The sequence below is a fragment of the Canis lupus genome, chromosome 30 (genome assembly GCF_003254725.2).
Source record: "Canis lupus dingo isolate Sandy chromosome 30, ASM325472v2, whole genome shotgun sequence".
Lineage (NCBI taxonomy): Eukaryota > Metazoa > Chordata > Mammalia > Carnivora > Canidae > Canis > Canis lupus.
In genome coordinates, this window is record NC_064272.1 from 25,492,131 (window position 1) to 25,508,351 (window position 16,221).

Genomic DNA, 16,221 nt, shown 5'->3' on the forward strand with positions numbered 1-16,221 from the left:
GAGTGGGAAAAACTAGAGACCTTCTCTAGACAAAACATGAGAGACTCCTAACTCTGGGAAACAAAGATGGGGATGCTGAAGGGGAGGTGGGCGGGGGGATTGGGGCAACTGGGTGACAGGCACTGAGGAGGACACTTGATGGGATAAGCACTGGGTGTTATACTATTTGTTGGCAAATCTAACTTCAATTAAAAAAAAAAAGAACATATTAAAAATAAATAAATAGGGGATCCCTGGGTGGCACAGTAGTTTAGTGCCTGCCTTTGGCCCAGGGCACGATCCTGGAGACCCGGGATCGAATCCCACGTCGGGCTCCCGGTGCATGGACCTGCTTCTCCCTCTGCCTATGTCTCTGCCTCTCTCTCTCTCTCTCTCTCTCTGGGACTATCATAAATAAATAAAAGTTAAAAATAAATAAATAAATAAATAAATAAATAAATAAATAAATAAATAAATAAATAAAATGAATGGCTTCCAAGTGGGTAGGATTTACTAAGGATAAAGAGCACATAGAGCAATAATTATTTAGGACTTCAAAGAATACTTTAGATGGGGTAAGCTATATAGATGATGGCAGTTTTATCTGTTAAAGTATACCTTATGTTTAAAAAAAATATTTTATATTGTTTTAGTCATGTGTCTCTATTCTCTTTCAGTACCTTTAAAAAGGATTTAAGTGATGTTTTTGTTTCATCCTTTCCCAAAATGGATGTGGTTAGCCATTGCTTCTGAGTACCTTACATGAAGACTGTTGGTATGTTTCAAGGCATGAGGTCTTTTGGAGGAACACTGTGATTGTGGTTAGTGGCTGAAAACTACAACAAAAAACTTCCAGCATTCAGTATGAAGCAGGAGAAGGGGGCTAGTGCACCACGAAGTAGTACTTTTGAGTTATGGAGAGAGAGCAAATCAATTATCTTATTAATACTCTTATACAATAAAGGGAAAATACTGGTTAACCAAAATATGGAAAATATTTTCAAGTAAGTAACTCTTTTTGATTAAGAAAAATATGCTCTTAACAGGTGTTTCATATCAGGAATCATGCTAAGTGCTATGAAAATATGAAGTTTCATTAGACACTGACCTTAAACTACTTACTGTCTCATGGGAAGATAGGGTAAGTGTAAAAAAGAACAATACAATAGAAAGTAACACATTATAAGAGTGGTGAAAAGAAAAAAAGAAACAAAAACTCCCCAGGGTTGCCTAGGTGGCTCAGTTGGTTAGGCATTCAACTCTTGATTTTGGCTGAGGTCACAATCTCAGGTTCCTAGAATTGAGCCTCAGGATGCCTTGGGCTCAGGGTGGAAGTCTGCTTCTCTCTCTCTCTCCCTTTGCCCCTCCTCTGCTCATGCATATGCACTAGTGTGTGCTCTCTCTAAAATAAATCTTAAAAAAAAAAAAAAAAAGAAAAAAAAAAAGACCTTGCATTGAAAGAAGGAAATGACTTCATGGAAGGGCAGCTTGAGATAGTTAGGTTGAACTGAAACATACAGGATGAATTAAAAAGTATGGGGATAGAGCATTCCATTGGGAGGGAGCAATATCAGTAACAACTGGCAAGTAATCCTTCATATGAAGTATGTTAACTGTGCGTGAATCCAAATAACACAAATCAAATTCCCGACCAACCCCCCAAAACAGCAAACTAGAAACAAAGTTAAAAAAATTTGAAAAATTTTAAATGTCATTAGAATTTTAAGAAAATTTCAAAACATGTTCACATCAAAAAAAAAAAAAAACATGTTCACATCAATAGTTTAAAAGAAGCTTGTTAGAAAACACTTCTATAGTTTTAGCTTATTACACCGTAAAATAAAATATTTCAAAAATAAAACAATTATGTTGACATTCAAACACAACTAAACATTGAATAAGAGGGAAATGGAACATCTGATCTTACTAGTCTCACCCCACCATTTAACTCTGCAGTAGGAATGGTGTTGTAATAGAAAGGAATGTTAACACAATAAGAGAGCTGCAGAAAGTACAGAATGGAAGTCTTTATAATTGATTAAAAGTATATATTTACAATGGCATTAAAAAGGAGAACAAAGCTTGGTGTATAACTTACCAACATAAAATGAGCAGTTGGAATGCAATAAACTTTCAGTCCACAGGCGGCAAAGTTCACTTTCAGTTAGAGCTTCAACACCATAACAAGCTTGATATTCCACTTTTGGTAGTACATAAACTGGAAATTGCTGAAATGCAGGGTTATACTTTTTCAAAGCTCCATTAATTTATGCTTAATAGCAAATACATTTGCCTATATAGTTTTGCCACTTTCAAAATGCTTTCAGGTAATCTTATTTCATCCTTTCAAATACAGCAGAATTCAGACAGAAAGATGAAAAGAACCCTTGTTAGATGTGGGCAACACACAGAGGTGGATAGATAAATAAGAGATCCTGAACCAACAGCTCTCCCTCACCTCCACCCAAGATCCCTGTACCTCCCTATCTACACATTTTATCAGGGAATGTAACTGACAGTAGCAACCTTGGAACAGAGCCTATGATACATAGTTGCCCAAAGGTTCAAATCTGGATATCAGAAAGACTGTTATACTAGTAATTCTCAGAGGATAAAAAAGGTAAGAATTTTTGGCCCCTTTAATGCATGAGACAAATGATCTCAGGGTCAAATACTCTGGGCAGCTTGTTTCCATTCTAAGAATGAAGTGTATAAGCATTAAAACCTACATTAACACCTGTGAGTGTCTTTATCTTGATTAATACAAAAGCTTGTTTCAAACACTAAGTACCTGGTAAATTATCCACTTAGAGTTTAATGGTCAGGACACTAAATAGATTAAGTAACGTAACTGTGGCCATTACTAGTATAAAGTAGAATATGCAAGGAAATACATGCTTGTGAAATAATGTCATGTTATGTTCACTGTGCTCATGTTAGTTCATTTCTGTCAAAGAATATTCTACTCTTAATAGTAGTCTCTTCATTTCCAGCTGCAGAAGGAGAAATACAAGATTTAACAAATATATTCCAAGTGATATAACCAGTTAGTACTTTTGAAATTATACTAAACTGCCACTATTCATATACTTGAAAATATTTCACAAATGTTTCAGAATTCCTGATTTTCACAAAGTGGCAAATTTAGTGGGCTTGGAACAATGATGGTGGTTAAGAATAATTCAAATCCAGTAAAATTTTTGTTAACAGTAGGGTTGGTTCAAATGATTACCTGTGAATGTTGTAAAACCTTATAGTAGTGTTTCTTTTATTTCAATGTGTATATGAATAACCTGGTGAATAACTTTGTTAAAATGTAGAGTCTGACGTGAAGATCAATGTTTTGCTTTCTTAAAAATTGAAGTATAATTAACACACAGTTTAATATTAGTTTTGAGTGTACATTATAATAATTTGACAATTCTTTTTTTTAAAGATTTTATTTATTGAGACACACACAGAAAGAGAGAGAGAGAGAGAGAGAGAGGCAGAGACATAGGCAGAGGGAGAAGAAGGCTCCACGCTGGGAGTCGGGTGTGGGACTCGATCCCGGGTCTCCAGGATCATGACCCTGGCTGCAGGCGGCGCTAAACCGCTGCGCCACTGGGGCTGCCTTAATTTAACAATTCTATATAGTAGGTTTTGTGTATTTGATAAGTAAGCTGTTGTTCCAGGGGCCAAACCTCAAGTATAAGGACTCTATGGTGTTGTCTCAATTAAAAAAATTAAATTGTGATTAAGATAATTTTACTGGTAAAGCTTTTTATTATATAATAATTCTTCAGCAATTGGTAATCTGCATTTAACTACCATAAGCTAGAGATAAAGAAATGGAGGTCAAGAGGGTTAAGAAATTTGCTCAGAGACAGAGCCAGTTTATAGCAGAGTTGAATAACTGATATAGAAGATATACCCTTTTTGGATCATGAGTTGATTTTTCCATGATAATACTGCCTTATATCTATAAAACTAAGTCCTGAATCTGGTTTTAATTTCTGTATGTATTCTACTGCCACCTCCAGGAAGCCAAGGGAAAGAAAAGTCTGAATATTTCATGGTAGTATTCTAAAATTAGAGTGAAATTTTAATTCCAATCAAAGTTTCAAACTATAAAAATTAAATTTACTATTCCTTTCTTCTTTGAATAGTAACTCTTATTCTCCCCAGCTGAAAGCTTTTCTTGGTTCTGTCTTCCAATTTTTCACATAGACCTTTTAAACTTTTCCATACATTCCTAAATAGATATTTCATAGCTAGTATCAGAGGTTGAAGAGACTTCTAAGTGTTTTAAAGCTTTATCTAAACAAGTCGGTTTTTAAGTAATGAGAATGCTTTCTTACCTAGAGTTTAAATAGTGCTACTTCAAAACTTCTCAAACTAGTGCTTAAATTATCCTAAAGTTCCCTTCCTTAATAACATCCTCCTCTTTCTTCACCCCTCAATTCTTCTCATTTACTTAATACCTGTTTATTGTGTTTCTAGGATATAAAACATTTGGGAGAAACAGGTAAATAGGACCTGATTCCAAGGGAAATTCATTCTACAAGGGATTTAAATCATGTGTACTAAATGATTACATGTAATAAAAAGGTACAGTATGATAAACATTCACTGAAAAATTTAAAATTTTACTCTGGGTTTGACATCATCAAAAACATAAGGCCTCTATTTAGATATTCTCTGGGGTTCAACTGGTTTGATATATCTTGATGAAGAGTGAATTCACATCTATAAGGTTTTGTCCCAACACTTACAAGTTGCCTTTAGTCAACAGAATGACAATGTCCTTAACAGGCTGTCTGTTTCAAGAATTAACTCAGTATCCAATATATCCCTAAGCTGTTCTTTTTTTTTTTTTTTTTTTTTTTCCCTAAGCTGTTCTTAAGAAATACTGGCCCATCAATAGTTCCTAACTGCTGTGAGCTGGCACATCAATACAAAGTGGTATGGGTTCAAAGGGTAAAAAGTAAAAGAAATCAGGTTAGCTTCCAAATAAATAAAAGAGATATCAAATAAAAATTAAAGAAATAAAACACTGAAAATATAATACATAGCACTGATACTACATATATTCAAGATGTTCATGCTATAGCCATTAAACTGATCATAATTAAATATAAATAAGATAGGAAAATCAGTAAATAAAGTAAAATCTCTTAATTCAGAAAATATTAGCATGTATTTAGGAGCAGACTAATACAAAATCTTTAGTATTTTGTCATTCCTTGACTTTCTCTTATAAAAAAAATACTACCTCATACATTTAATTCAAAACTATTTGGTTTTTAAAATTTAAAGTCTGAACCACTGATAAAAACCAAATTATGAGAATTAAGAATTTAAAAATGTATTCACAATCTCCCTTCTATTTGACAAAGGTAACAGTATCATCAAGCAAAAGATCCTCCAAGTCTATTGGATTCTAGGGGACAAAGATCCTAGATCCTGATGGTTTAGCTTTAGAGTTTTTTCGTGACAGATCCTGCTATTAGCAGTTTAGAAAGGTTGGACCATCTGCTCTCCCTCCTTTCTTTCCTTTATTTTCCAAATTATTCCTTAATGTGACAAAGCAGTAATCAGTGACTTGATCCACAAGGGTCAAGGTTAGAACATCACTATTTTTGATCACTTGACTCCTAGCCCCAAACATAATGACTTCTAAAGTGGTCACTGAGGATACTTATCAGTGGTAGGTTAGAGAGCAGAAGATAGAGACAGCAAAATTAAAACAAGTAACTTTTTAAATAAAAAACATAAATATACACACACACAATGACAAATACAACAGAAAAAATTCTCTTAAGTAAAAATGAAAGACATCATTATAATCAGCTATAATATAGAGGGTCTTCTTTATTTACCAAATTCAGTGGTGCCACACACACAAAAAATCAAACTAATCTCAATGTGAACTTCAAACATCAAGTATGGAAAACCGTTTAAAGAACCAATTATTCAAACTGTAGCAAGAACTTTTTAACTGAAAAAAAAAAAAAAAAAAAACCTTTTTTACATCAATCCCCGCCCCCCCCCCCCCCAAGACCAACAGGGGAAAAAGAATACGCCTGGTCTTCTAACAATTCTGCAAAGACTTCAAAGATATCTGTAAATCCCCCTTTCAAAATGTGGGACTTCTAAAATGAGTAAAGAAGATCCCCAAAGTAAGAGAAAAAAGGGCTAAAATATCACAAGGAATTCCAAATTAACAGAAAGCAGGAATATATGTACCTGTCTAGGTCAAATCTGTGATGGTGCAATTTTTCATTAAGTTTATAAATTCTATGTTAGAATGTTACTGGCATTCAAGAATTTTATATTTAACACTTTCCACTTTCCCTTATTAAAAGTGTTTTCAGTATTTTACTAAAACAACAACAACAACAACAAAAAACCCACCCACACACACAAAACCAACAAAACACCCCAGCTCATTCTGGAATAATTCCAATAGTGATCAACAGTTTAAAATTAAACTTCATAACAATGGCATGTGAAACATTTGATTATCCACTTATATTACCACATCCTAACTCCCCAAGTAACAACTTACTCTTCTGATTTTCTTCCGTTTTTTAGAACGTGGTCTGGTCTCTATCCTCTGGACACTGCATCGCACAAGTAACAACAGGTCTTGCAGGCTAAATAACTTGTAAACAAAATTTCCTTCCTGGGGAGCTACATATTCTGATGTATCTTCAACATAGTCCTGAAGTTCATATGGCAATCCTTTAAAAATAATTATATTTCTCATTTTTATTTTAAAATACATTAGCTCTTTACACATAATTCAAGATAAAACAATTCAATTATCTATTTTTGAGTTTTTATTAACTATTTTTAACTTTCCATTTCCTCAGTTGAACACTTAAACTATTACCATTTCTGTTTACTTTTACTGGAAATGTAGTCAAGAGCTTAGGTCAAAGCTTTAACTACCACTTTCATTAACCCTAGCCAAGTTTAAATTAGTGAGACAACATATGAAGAAGAAAACAAATTTTTAAAAAGTGATGTTTTGTCTAAACCAGGCAGAGCTGAGCTACAGCATTATATTATCTCAGAAAGTGAAAGGTATAAAACTATAGTCCAACATCATGAATTAGTAAATGTTGGACTCATAAATGTTTATGGTTATTTTTGATCATCTCCCCTTCATCAGTTCAGTGAGCAACATTACCTGCAGTTACAGTAGCCACTGTACATGTTGGATAAACACAAGTTTAAAAATTACAAAAATCCATACAACTTTGTGTACATACTTGAAGAGAAGATTTTGGAAGCTGACACACTAGATTGAAAAATGAAGTATCAATGACCATGTAATATTATAAGGCAGGTCTAACAAAGAAAGTGAGGGACTGAGGGAGAAAAAACTAAGGATAAAGAAGAGGCAAACAGTTAATATAAAGGTCTTTATAAATATTTACTTACGTCCTTTTGGCTTCTGAAATGCAGAAGGCCATACAGATTTTGGCCAACTAGAAGCATCTGAAAGAGCAGATTGCTCAGAAGCAGGAGGTTGTTTAGAATTTTCCAAATTCATTAAGGGCACTTCAGGTATTTTTCTGGAAATTGGTTTCAGGAGTTCATCCTGCATTTTTAAAATTTCTCCAACTGGATCAAATTTTTTATATACTCGTTTAATAGGTTTTTTTAAAACACATGACTCTTCAAGACTACAAGTAGCATTAGTCTGGTTTCCTACAGAGGCCTGTGCTGAGGAAGAATTGGGGCTAGCTGGTTTAGAACTTAAATTAGAATTCTTATCAGTTGTCTTTCCATTACTATTATTTTGACATTCTGTATCAATGATTAAACAGTCTTCATCTGTATCACTATTGCAAAGAATTACATCTTCACTTCTTACTGGTTCTGAGGTAATAGTCTTTTCCTTTGAATTGTCTGTGTTCTCTAGAACATTCAGTTTTTCAGGGGCATATACCTTATCAGTAGTCAAATCATTTTTATGACAAGTTTCAATTTCTGTAGAACTTTCTAACTGTAAAGAATCAGACATTTTCAAGTTATTATCCTGCACCAAAAAGTTGTCAGAATTTGATGGCTTTTCACCACATGGTACAAATCCCTGATCATCTTTATTTCTGCACTCTTCAGGGCCACCGTCCATACCAGTCACCAGCTGTTTCTCCTTTTGCAACTGTTCCATCAGAATCTGAGATAAACTTCTAGAATGAGCAGAGATGTCTGGTGCAGTTGGTACCACAGATGTGGTTGCTGTGCTGGGAGCTGTGGGAGTATCTGTCGTGTTGGGTACTGTGGAAATACTTGCTGGACTTGGTGACTTTGATGGTTTGGTGGTGTTTACTCCAAAAGTTTCAAGTTCTGTGACATCACCATCAAAATCCAGGTCCAAATTTTCAAGGGACTCAATCTTTCGGCACTCATTAACTTCATAAGACATCTTAAGAAAATATATTGGTAAACTATTAGCAGGTATTCCAGGACACCCCTCACCTATCTCTTAATGTCACTACCCTTTCACATAGATAGTTCATGCTCTTTGAAAGCAGAAAAAAATGTCTAATGGCTTTGAAAGTTTCTTGCTTAAGATAAACTACTAGCAACTAATTTATTCAATCTTATCTTCCCACTGAATTTTTTTTTTTTTAGAATTCAAGAGTTTAATGGATCACTGATTTTTTTTTCAAAATTTTAAAAATTTAAATTCAATTAATTAACAGAGTATATTATTGGTTTCAGAGGTAGAGCTCAGTGATTCATCAGTTGTATAAACACCCAGTGTTTATTACATCACATGCCCTCCTTAATGCCTGTCATCTGGTAGTGCCAGCCCCACACCCCCTCCCCTCCAGCCTTCCCATTGAAATGTTGATGAAACACAGACAAATTTGCCAAATTGTAACAGCACAGGAAATAGGGAATACTTGTGAACCTCCATATCCCACAAGGAATTTCCACAAAGAAATCTCCATCAAAAACCAGAACCATAAAGAACAAATGTGGGCCAAATAGGAAGGCAGTATATTTTCACTGATACCGACTCCATAATCTCTTGTAGAGACACCTGTACTTAGTTGACCAGGAGGAAGGCCTCTTTGCCACTGTGAGGAAGCTGCTTTCTAATGCAGCTGGGGAAGGGTCACCAGCCTCTGATGTATCCCTGACATCAATAGTGATTTTTGACACCTACTCAGAGAAAACAACTCCTAGTAATATGGACTGGAAATGATTTTATTGTATTCTGGGACATGAAGCCATTGAGGTTGTAGTTTTCCATGTAGTGTTTTAGTAATGGAAGAACTATAGACAGTTTTAATTTATTCAAGAATAAATTGTCCTCTTCCCAAGCAGCAATAGATCTCTCTTCAATCTAGCAAAGGACTTTAGATAAATACCATAAAAGTCTGGTTACATCTGCTATAGACATCCACTAGCCATACAATTTAGGATTTGAGGGAGGAATATTCTACCAGCAATCACATAGAGAGAAAGAACAACCTATGTAAGTTATTCAACCTCTCTGAACCTCAATTTCTTCATCTTTAAATAATGACAATAGAGTCATCTTCTTGGATTTGTTCTAAAGATTAAATGAGAACTTGTATATAGAAAGTTTCTTAGCATACTCTCTGGCACATAGTAAGAAATTTCTCAATAAACAGTATCTCTTATAAAATAGATCACCGGATTTAGTAAAAATAAGAGTAAACCATATGCTGTTTACATGAGGCATTCTTATACAGAAAGGTTAAAAACAAAACAATGGGACTAACATCAAGAAATGGAGAGATGAGAGAGCAATATTAAGTGTTAGACAAAGCAGAATTCAATATAGAAAACATCTGATACAAAAAGGGATCCTATACTGAAAAAAGATGAAATCCATGATTAAAGAATGAATTGTGACATGCCAAATAACTTCAAAATATTTAGTCAAAATATGTAGTCAAAATTGAAAAACAAAAGGAAAATTTGACAGAAACACAATTGTACTTGGTCAACAATATACTACCTCTGAGTAAAAACAGGGATATAGAAGCACTATACTATTAAACGAAACCAATATATACGAATGACTGAAAACATATATACAGACTGCAAAGATATACCTTTTCCCTCCCAAGAATCCAAGGGGCATTTCCAAAGATGGACTATAAATTAACATATAAAGAAAACATCAATATAGTACAAAGCAAAATCTGCTAAGATCTTATTCCCTATTTAGAAGGAAATAAAATTAGAAATCATTAAGAAAAAAATGTAAACAAACAACCATAATCCCAAACATTTGGACATTAAAATATACTCCAAATTGTTGGATAAAAGAAGAAATTAAAGTAACTGCAGAATAGTTAAAAAGCAACAAAAAAAAATATTAGACATTAAAAATCAGAACTATCATTCACAGCCTTTTCAAGAAATAAGAAAATACTAACATAATCATAATAATAAAATGAAGAAATTTAATAATTATAAAACCAAAAATTAATTGAAAAACAATGGTCTAATTTCTAACATAACTTAGATAAAATTTTAAATATCATTTATCTGTAAATATTTCAGTATGCAGGGGTAAAAGGATTCTTCTCTACATGTCATTAACTATATCAATAAAAATTAATAATTCCTTAATGTCATAAAATATGTAATAAGTGTTAAAATTTCTCAGTCTGATAAATGTTTTTTTACAATTGTTTATTGGAATCAGGATCCAATCAAGATCCCCACACTGTATTTGGCTGACATCTCTTTCAATTTTCTTTAATTTCTCAAATGTTTCTCCTCCAAATTCTGGCAACTCCCACATACCAGATATTTGCAGGAAAAAAACAAGTTGTCTTGCAAAAATTTCCAATTCTGGATTTTAACTTCCGCATCCCTCTGATGTCATTTAACACATTCTTTTATTCCCTAAGTTTCCTATTAAAACAATGTAGTAGCTTGATTAGATTCAGGTAGTTTGTTGTTGTTTTTTAACCTGACTATGGTGGTACTGTGTACTTCCTACTTCAACCAGGAGGATAACAATTTTCTGGTTGTCTTTCTTCTTGTGATATTATAATTACTCTGTTGGTTCATTGAGTGTTCTCAAGTTAATCTATCCATTATGAAATTCCTCATTGATCTAATTATTTTAGTAGCCAGAACTGAAGATTACTGCTTAGGTTTACTATTTCATTAGGAGCTGCAAAATGGTGACAGTCATATTCTATCACAACCCTGTAATATAGTTTGCACTGGACAGGCAAGATAATTGTCTGGTATTTTTTCTTTTTATTGGTTTTTAGAATGACTTTATGTCCTAGCACCCTCCAAAAGTGACCAGTACTTTTTTTTTTTTTGAAGTATCATTATGGGTTCAGGGGTTTTAACATACTTCATATGTTTTAATCCATTGTGGTCATTCTTTGTCATGTCAAACTGACACATCTCTGGTCAACAGGAAATCCTTCAACTGGCTCTGGCATCTTTTTGATACTATTCCAGGGCTTTTACTTAACTTCTTGATTGGCATTTATATCTCTTCTATCTCCGAAATTCTTCGTTCCTCATATACACATAATTACTTGTTTTATCATACTATCTAATGTGCTCAAAATACAAAAGTAGTATTATTAATGACAATATAGTTGCTAAATGCAGTTTAAGTTTTTTTTGGCAGTTCTTTTTGTACTTAGGATATACATCTTTAGGGATGTATAGTCAAATTAGTTTCTAATCATTTAAAAAAATTCACTGAGTGGTTAAACCACTAGCTTAATATACAGTCGATTGATTTGTTTCCTTTCAGCTTAGGTTGGCTTTTATACCATTTCAAAAAAATTTTTTATAGACGTGGAAAAAATTTTTATGACTTAAAAGTCAAAACTGTAAAATAAAGTAAATCTAGTTGACATCCCTGCTTTCTTGACTTTGTTTTATCCTTCCCCCACATTAAATTAACAATTTTATGTTAATTTAATTAACAATTTTTAATTAATTTTAGGTTTATTTTTTATTATGTAGGGTTTTTATTCTTTTTAATATAAGCATAGATAAGCAAATAAGTATATAGATTTGTACTTCACCTTTCATAAATAAAAAGTAGCATATTACGCAAGATATTTTCTTCCTTACCTTTTTCATTTAACAGTAGATCTTAGGTATCACTCTACAACGACCTATGGCTTCCTCATTCCTTTTAATAGCTGCATTCTATGGTACTAAGGATGTACAGTTTATTTAATCAATGCCCTATTAAGGGACATGTGGTTTGTTTCCAGTCTTTGGCTACTATAAATAGTGCTGCAATGAATACCCTGCACATACGTTTTGCTCTTTTCCTAGTATACTTTTTTATTTTGTTTTTTGTTTGTTTTTTTTATAAGATTTTAAGTAATCTCTACACCCAAAGCGGGGTTCAAATTTACAATCCTACAATCAAGAGTCACATGCTCTACTGTTAGAGCCAGTCAGGCGCCCCTCCCTAGTGTACCTCTGAGCTATATTTCTAGAATTGAGATTTCTAGGGCAAAGGATGAACCCATTTCATGTTTTGTGGGTACATCTTTCTTCATTTGACTATGGAAATGTTACAGCAATTATCTTTTTTCCTCTAATATTTTTGCATGAGCTTCTATCAACATTACCCTTCAATTTCTCATCTTTAAATTAGATGGGTTCTGCTCCTATGGGAAGACAATCCCGTGTAAGGGTATGGCATGATAGCTTTCTGAACTTCATGGCTCTAAGCTTATGCTCCACTGTTACCAAAAAGTATGTAATTACGTATGTATGTATGTAGGTGTGTTTGTATGCATATAAGTTTGTCTGAGTGCATAAAATCTTAAGTACATTCTGAAATCTGCTTTCTCTATTCTCCTCTTCCTCAGTTATACGAAAACTTCTCTTTTCTTTACCTTTAATGTTCTTGTTTTGCTCAATATGAATTCTACTACTAGTCTGAGTGAAGGCTTTGTTTTGGAAGGGACTTTGGTTAGTTTCTAGAGTTTTAAAGGCCCAGGTTATCTTAGAACTCTCTTAATTTCCTGAGTGCCCCTGGACTCATCTACAAATTATAGCCTATCCACATTATTTTCACTTGTTTTTCTTCATTCCTTCTTGCATCTGTGTACCATGCTCCTTCTGTCTGGAATTATTTTCCTTGTGCCTAAAGAACAACCAACAGAGGCAGTTTTCTGGTAGTAAACCCAGTTTTTATCTAAAAATATATTTAATTTTTTTTTTAAGAATATTTTCACTGGTTAGAGAATTTTAGTGTAGGGGTTATTTTAGTACAGTATATTGTTCCAGTGTCTTCTGGCTTCCATTGCTATTGTTGACAAATTCCTTGCCAGTCTAACTCTCATTCTTACCGTCCTATAATGGTAATGTACATTTTGTTTTTCTGGTGGCTTTTTTCTTTTTTAAGATTTATTTATTTATTTGAGAGACAGAGGGAGAGAGAGCATGTAGGGAGTGGGGGAGAGAGAGTCTCAAGCTGATTCCATGCTGAGCGAGGAGCCAGATGCTGGGCTTAATCTTATGACTAAGATCACTATCTGAGCTGAAATTATGAGTTGGATACTTAACTGACTGTGCCACCTAGGTGCCGGTTTCTGGTGGCTTTTAAGAGTTTGTTTTTTGTTTCCACCTATTGGTCTGATTATCTCTTTTACACTATCCTTCTGGATAACATGTTAGATATTATCACTATATCCTCTATATCTCTTACCCTGTTCTTTTTGTTGTCTGTATTTCATTATGGATAGTCTCATCTTCAGACTCATCTTCCAGTTTATCAATTCTCTTTTCAGCTTTATCTAAGGTGCTATTAACCCCATTTAAAAATCCTTAACTTATTATATTTTTCAGTTAAAAATTTTTTCTTTAGTTCTTTTTCAAATCTACTATCGCTTTTAAAATTTCTAGTTCCTCATTGAAATTTTCAGTATGGCTTTAATTTCCTTGAATGCTGTATAATCAAACAGAGATGGTTAATAGTTTCTGATAGATAATTGCAGGATCTATTTTCGTGAGTCTATTTCTTTGGTCATTGTTTCTGATGGTTCTTGCTCACAGTATCTAGTTTCCTCGTGGGTTTGGTTATCCTTATGCTTTCTAGATGCTTTATTTAAAAAGTTAATTGTAGAAATATTTAAGACTCAAAATGACATTATATTCCTCTAAGAATTACTTTTATTCACTCTTACTGGGTGTCTAGAGACACTAGCAAGCCAAAAGCATCTCAATCCAAGTTCAAGTCCTGAAAACTCACACTACAAATTCTGAGAAAGTGGACTTATCTCTAGTTCACCCTTACTCCTGGGGTGCAGCCCTCTAGGGTTTAAGCACTTAGTAGAATAAACTCTGACTTTTGTCCCTCTAGTCCTGTGATGCTGCCAAAAAACATAGTTCATTTTTTGCTGCCCCTTCAGAAATGGCAAATATCATTCAGGGCAAACATGACTCTGAGTTAAAGACTTACCTTTCTGGATTCTGGTCTCCTCTAGAATCTCAGCCCTGTAATTTCCTATCTTGTTAGCTCTTTGATGACTCTAAGAAAGAAATTTTTATATTTTGTCCCACTTTTTAGTTGTAAGCAAGTAATGGTAAAGATCCAAATTACTTGGTTTGCCATTACAGAAAGAAATTACTCTGTCACTTTTTATCCCTTTCAACCTACTTCATGTTTCTTCATAGAGCTTGTTATTTCCTGACATTCACCTCATACCAAGTATAAGATAGATTTAAAAATGTAAAAAAAGAAAACTTAAGAAACAATTGAAAGTACTTTATGACATTATACCATATATATATTAAAGGCAAATGGTAGAGAAAAACATAAACGAATATGAAAGACAAAAGGCCAATATTCTTAAAATAGTATGAGCTCTTCGGTATAAATAAAATAAAAAAAATGTGTTTCTATTTTATTTTCTAATTTTGTTTGCTCCTTCACTTTATTCAAGTCTCTGTTCGTATCTCCTGTTGGAAAAGCCTTCTTGATCATCAATCTAAAACAATCCAATTCCCACCAATTTACCAATAACCTACTCTATTTTTCTGCATAGCACCTGCTTGTTTGCTATGGTTTAATTATCTGCATCCTCTATCACTAATGTAAGCTGTGAGAGAAAAAAGAGACTTTATTCACTGCTGTATCCTCAATGCGAAGGATTTGTAAAACGAACAGATAAAGTTTTGTCCAAAACAGAATGTCTTAACTTTAAGAATCATGGAAAAATATTTTTTAAATACACAAAATTATAGAAATAGTATTTATGGAATGCCAAGCATTGTTCTAAATGCTTTACTTGTATTAACTCATTTAATCCCAAATAATCCTGAATTAGGTACTGTCTTAAAACCCATTTTACAGATGAGCAAACCAGAGACAGAAATTACAAAGCTTACCTAAGGTCATGCAGCTACTGAGTATACTGAAAAGAATTAACAATCTGGCCAAATACTTTTCTGCACCAAACTCATCTATTCCTTTTCATACTTAAAAACTCTTGAATATGAATGAGGCCAATTAAATAAAACCACTATCATGATTACCACCACCACTAAGTTTTTTCATATATACTAAAGACTTTACTCAGCATTTTACATATAATAACTAACTTATCCTTGTGAAGTAGGTATTATCATTTTTCTTTTACAAAAGGAGAAAACTGAGGCTGAAGGAAGTTAATTTAGTTGCTTAAAGTCTAGCTTGACTGGGGGTTCAATTTTAACTTTAAATCTAAAGTCTTTATTTTTAACTACTAGATTTAAAGCCTTGCAATAAAACTTTATGCTTCAAAAAGATAAAGTGCATTCCCTTAAAAAAAAAAAAAGCAAGCATTACATACATCCATTTCAGACATATAATCTTCCGGTTTGTCCATAAATACTGCAGAGACTGGAACAGATGTGTTTTTGGACATCATGAATTTTAATGGAACTTCATGGAAGATTTGATTTCTCTCTCTCATTGTCATTTTCTTTTGGGGAAGTGGTGAATTAATATAAATTACTTTAACCGGTTTTGAACCTTAAAACAGAAAAATAAAGAGAGTGATTAGTTTCCAGAAGTTATATTTTAAAACAAACAGGATATAGGACAGAAAGAAAGATTACCAAACAAAGAAATACAGCACAGGAAAGCGTAGCACATGTCTCATGTATTTTCCACCCTTGAACTTGTGATCTTTAATGTGCGTTACAGATAAAAGGGGAGAGATTTTGGCAAGAAAAACATGTTCTCTAAGAAATTTTTAAAAGAGAGCTTCT

At 33.3% G+C, this 16,221-nt stretch overlaps 1 protein-coding gene across 10 annotated transcripts in view; it reads right to left on the reverse strand.

Moving 5' to 3' along the window:
- Positions 1 to 16,221, reverse strand: part of ICE2 (interactor of little elongation complex ELL subunit 2) — a 66,735-nt gene that overhangs the window by 26,125 nt on the left and 24,389 nt on the right. For 7 of the 10 annotated variants that reach the window (XM_025472624.3, XM_025472620.3, XM_025472621.3 and 4 more), the window contains 5 exons: positions 15,801 to 15,982; positions 10,071 to 10,112; positions 7,411 to 8,401; positions 6,530 to 6,705; positions 2,078 to 2,207 (listed from right to left, as the gene is read on the reverse strand). In XM_025472624.3, the coding sequence (XP_025328409.1) occupies positions 2,078 to 2,207; positions 6,530 to 6,705; positions 7,411 to 8,401; positions 10,071 to 10,112; positions 15,801 to 15,982 (1,521 nt within the window). Of the gene's footprint in view, positions 1 to 2,077; positions 2,208 to 6,529; positions 6,706 to 7,410; positions 8,402 to 10,070; positions 10,113 to 14,316; positions 14,499 to 15,800; positions 15,983 to 16,221 lie in introns of those variants that run through there. The other 3 variants (XM_049104063.1, XM_025472622.3, XM_049104064.1) reach the window with 2 other exon arrangements.